Below are 4812 nucleotides of genomic sequence, written 5' to 3' on the forward strand. Positions count from 1 at the left end.
GTACTACTTTCAAGCATAAATTTAAAATACAAATTTATAGCTAAAGAAATAAAGAAATAAAGAAATAAAATAAAATCAAGAAAAATATTGATACCAAAATGAATGAAGGTTCCTAGATTCATTTCAACAATAAAATGTTAAAATTAATAAAATAATTCAAGACATGGGGTTTTCTCAACTGTATAATCAAAGACAAAAAGAAATGAAACCAAGGAAAATAAAACAAGTAGAATTAGAGCAAAGGAAAATGAGAGAAGCCATTTGTATGGATCTTATTGTGGGATGTAACCATAGTTGTTGAATTTGTTTTGAATCTTATAGTCAGGATCATAGTTTTAAAAGGCTCAAGGCGCACCAAGGCGCAAAGTAGTCCTGGAGCCTGAGGCGCAAGGCGCATCTAAGGCGCGGGCTTTAGTGAAGTGAGGCGCACCCTAATTTACATATATATTTTTATATAATATAATCAAATTTAACAATCATTTATTTGTCCTAAACACATAAATCATCAAATATCATCCAAAACTTCAATTTAATAAACAAAAAACATAAAAATAAAGAACTCCAAGCATAAAAACAAATCCAAATCCATATTGCTAATTGCCTAATACATATCCAAATCCAAAGTTTCCAAACCTAAAGGTCCAAAACATGAAATTTGTCCACAATTCAAAAACATCATTAAAAAACACTTAAATCACAAATTTGTCCACAACAAGCAATCATCACTCCTCCTCTAAATCAACAAAATCATCATCATCATCATTTCCATCACCACATTTGTAGCCTTCCCCATCTTCTTCATCTGCTGAATCAACCATGTCTCCATCTTCATCTTCATCTATTAGTGAATAAGAAGGCAAAGTTCTAGAACTTGAAGCTATCCCCCTTGTTGGTGGTATTATGCTTGAGCTTGCTCTAGCTCTAGCTCTAGTATCAAACCTGGCCTCCTCAGCTCCAGCAACTCTAGCAACATCACCCCATGTCAAATTGTCATCATCAAATACAAAATCATCTTGTGCACCTCCATGAGAATCCTCATCTTCCATTCTCCCTATCAACCATTCATTGCTATCATCTATATCTTTCAAGGAAATTGGGTCAATGGTGTTACGTTCATTGTATCTTCTCTTCAAGGCTCGATTATACTTGATGTACACCAAATCATTCAAGCGTTGATGATCTAACCTATTTCTCCTCTTGCTATGAATCTGCAAAAATTCATAAGCTCATAAATATATTTTAAAATTTTAACTTTTAAGTTACATTCAAGACTCTATTAGACTATTACTTGTAATTATTTTGGATTTGGTCACTCACATTCTCAAAGATGCTCCAATTCCGTTCACAACCTGATGCACTGCATGTTAAGTTGAGGACTTTCATTGCAAACTTTTGCAAATTTGGAGCTGAAGCTCCATATGCAGCCCACCATTCAGCTGTAGTATAGATATTAACAATTTAGTGAAACAATTCACCTATTTTAGCAAAAATACAATCTAATCATTTAAATAACTAACCTGGTGCTCTAGTCTTTCTTGTCCTAACAGCTAACTCATTCCCGAATAGTCCTTGGGCATTTGTGAACAAACTCACTTCGGCCACAACTTTTTCTTGCTTAGCAGGGTCTCTTGTTAGCCTTAAGATGCATTTATACAAATCACTCATAATCTCGGCATCATGCTCTATTTCTGGCTTATCATAGAAGAATTCCGGGTTCAAAAAGTACCCTGCTGCATGCAAAGGCCGATGAAGCTGAATCTCCCACCTCTTATCAATGATGTTGAAGATTTCTTTGTACTTCTCTTCATTTCCATTAAAACTTCTCACAATTGCATCCTTAGCTCTATTCATGGCCTCATAGATGTATCCCATAGGAGCTTTTTTTTCACCATCAACCAAACGAAGCACACGAACTAGGGGACCCGAAACCTTTAAGCAAAACACAATAGTGTTCCAAAATGAAGGCATTAGAACTATGTTGGCTATAGTTTTCCCCTTCTGCTCTTTTGCCCATTTACTATCTGACCAATCTGAGCTTGTAAACATCTTCCTCAAATTGTTTTTTTGTTCATGCAATCGCGATAATGTGATGAAAGCAGTTGCAAACCGAGTCTTAGTAGGCCTAAGCAATTCCCTTTGTCCAGTAAACCGCCTCATCATGTTGAGTAGCCCTAAGCGATTATAAATATACCCATTTAGTGATATAGCCCTCTCCAATGTCCTCTTGATGTTTGGTAGCTTTCCAATATCTTCCAACATCAAGTCAAGGCAATGTGCAGCACATGGTGTCCAATACAAATGTGGACGCTTTAATTCTAACAACCTCCCTATATGAAATTGTAGATAATAAATTTACATAAGTTCTCAAGATAGATAATTCAAATTTTAAAAGAAAATAAAAATTCAAGAAATAGTATTTATTACCTGCCATCACATAACTTGAGTGATTATCTGTTATAACTTGAATAACATTCTCTTCACCAACTTGCTCTACCCATTTGTCAAGTAACTCAAACATCTTTTCTCCCGTCTTAATCATTGAAGAAGCATCAATGGATTGCATGAACATGGTTCCCTTTGAACAATTAACCAAAAAGTTCACCAAAGTTCTCTCTTTCCTATCGGTCCATCCATCCGACATAAGTGAACATCCATTTTTCCCCCATTCCACCATATGATCTTTCATCAAATCTTTTGTGAGAGCCAATTCTTTCTTAAGGTTAGTAACTCTTACCTCATGAAAAGTTGGTCCCTTCATACCCACACCATATTGGCCAATAGCCTCAATCATTGGTTGGAAACTCGGATATGTGACTGCATTAAATGGAATAGCGGCCTCATACATCCATCTTGTGATAAGCGTGCAAGCTCTTTCTCTTGCTTCCTTTTTGTAGGCATCATTGATGGTAGTTTGATTCATCTTTCCACTCCTTTGATTTTGAACAACCATCTCTGCATTAGGAGTGAAAAAATGATCCATAGGACCTTTTTGTCTTGGTTTTTTTGAAGAAAACGTCCTACCACCACTTCCTCCTCGGTTACTACCTCCACTAGAAATGTTGGTGATATTTGTTCTACTATTAATCTCCTCACCAATATCTTCATCTTCCAAACCAAACAAATCTTCATTAACATATTCGCTCCCCATATTCATTTGCTCTTTTTGATTTTTCTTGGAAGTCATATACTCTTCCATTTCTTCTTTAACATGTTCCGGACATTTTCTACACTTTTTAGCATTTCTATATCCACCAACAAGATGTTGTTTGTGTCTATAGATGCCTCCTTTGGTTACTTTATCACAAAAAATGCATATGATGGTATTCAAATCTTTTTCATTAACCAAACGACCATATTTCCACCCCGGATCTCTTCTTCCACTTGCACTAGAGTCCACTTGAGTCTCACTCTCATTATCCATCTTGCAAACAAATTATCTAATTCCACAATAAAATAATTATAATTAAATTAAGAAAAAAAATTGAAAAAAAAATGCATATCACATTATCAAATGTCACATTAACAACAAATATGCATGAGTGCTTTTTATTTATTTATTTTTATTTTGTTAAATTTTCATGTCAAAAACTCAAAATATAATATTTATATTTAAAAAAAAAATTACCAATGAGAGTTATGAGGTAAGAATGGAAAAAAATGCAGAAAAGTGAAGAAAAAAGAAAAATACCGAGGTCCGGAAGGTACGTTACTATTTCCCCTTTACTTTTCTCCTATTTTCCCCCTATTTTTCTTCTTCTTTTTCTTCTTCTTCTTCACTTCTCCAGCACGGAAGAGGCTAGGGCAAAAAATGGCAGTGGTCTCGGGTTGAAAAAGAGCAGAAAAGGGGGCTGGATGGAAGGAGATTTTATTTGTTAAAGAACAGGGTCCAAAACGACGTCGTTTTGGTCCCTGTTCACTTAAATGAACAGGCTCCAAAACGACGCCGTTTTGAGCACTGTGCACTTAAGTGCACAGTGACCAAAACGACGTCGTTTTGGTCACTGTTCACTTAAGTGCACAGTGCTCAAACGGCGTCGTTTTGGGCCATTAAAATAAAAAAAAAAACTAAAAAAAACCTAGGGCTGCTGCAGTCTCTGCAACCCGACTGAAGAAGAAGAAGAAGAAGAAGAAGAAGAAGAAGAAGGAGAAGGAGGGGCGTACCTGGTCGGGCCGTCGGAGGCGACTCGGGCGACCGCCTCGCGCCTTGCTGGAGGCGAGCGCCTTGCGCGCCTAAGCGGCGCCTTCGTGAAGGGGCGTCGCCTCTCTTCAGGCGAGGCGCCGGAGGGTGGCGTCGCGCCGCCCCGAGCCTAGGCGCGCCTTAGGCGCGCCTTTCAGAACTATGGTCAGGATGTAGCCGCAAATGACAAATAGAAGTCATAACCACAAATGGAGCAGGTTTCTCTAGTAGATAAGAGAACAAAATGTACATACTTGTGAAAAAAAAAGATAGAGCGAACAGATTTCACTAAAGATTGGTTAGAACTTGGATTTTTTTGGTTGTTGTGGCTGGAAAATGTGTGGAAACTTAGCAAGGAAATGATTATTTGTGAAATTTTAGTCAATACTCTTAATTGGTAATGGAACTTGAAGAGAAATAGAGAACGATCTAAATAGTGATGAGATATAAGTACCAAAGAAGACAAAGGGATCTTTCAACACCTAGTGTTTATTAAGGTATCCATAAGTTTTAGGCCAAATTTAGGGGGTTCATATTGTAGCAGCCAAGCCAACCTAAGTGACTTAAGAAAATCCTATATTCGTGGTTGCAATAAATCTACAACTCTAACATCCTTCTGGTAGCACCTTATGAAC

At 37.0% G+C, this 4812-nt stretch overlaps 1 protein-coding gene across 2 annotated transcripts; it reads right to left on the bottom strand.

The window, feature by feature from the left end:
- Positions 1 to 568: 568 nt before the first annotated feature.
- LOC132254403 (uncharacterized) lies at positions 569 to 3990 on the bottom strand. 2 transcript variants are annotated; one of them, XM_059739869.1, is made up of 5 exons: positions 3689 to 3990; positions 2425 to 3437; positions 1518 to 2327; positions 1318 to 1436; positions 569 to 1208 (listed from the first exon to the last, which is right to left on the bottom strand). In XM_059739869.1, the coding sequence occupies exons 2-5, from the start codon at positions 3419 to 3421 to the stop codon at positions 723 to 725; spliced, it is 2412 nt and encodes an 803-aa protein (XP_059595852.1). In that variant the 5' UTR covers positions 3422 to 3437; positions 3689 to 3990; the 3' UTR covers positions 569 to 722. The 2 variants fall into 2 exon arrangements, with proteins under 2 accessions (XP_059595852.1, XP_059595851.1); XM_059739868.1 differs by lacking the exon at positions 3689 to 3990 and having other exon boundaries at positions 2425 to 3563.
- Between the last annotated feature and the right edge of the window lie 822 nt (positions 3991 to 4812).

This window comes from Vitis vinifera, chromosome 10 (genome assembly GCF_030704535.1).
Source record: "Vitis vinifera cultivar Pinot Noir 40024 chromosome 10, ASM3070453v1".
Taxonomy (NCBI): domain Eukaryota; kingdom Viridiplantae; phylum Streptophyta; class Magnoliopsida; order Vitales; family Vitaceae; genus Vitis; species Vitis vinifera.

Excerpts from the sequence above, each read along its gene's own strand:
- LOC132254403 (XM_059739869.1), bottom strand. The coding sequence starts at position 3,421 with ATGGATAATGAGAGTGAGACTCAAGTGGACTCTAGTGCAAGTGGAAGA. Across the intron at positions 1,437-1,517 it reads AAGAAAGACTAGAGCACCAG|CTGAATGGTGGGCTGCATAT; the intron begins GTTAGTTATTTA and ends TCTATACTACAG. Across the intron at positions 1,209-1,317 it reads ATTGGAGCATCTTTGAGAAT|ATTCATAGCAAGAGGAGAAA; the intron begins GTGAGTGACCAA and ends GAATTTTTGCAG.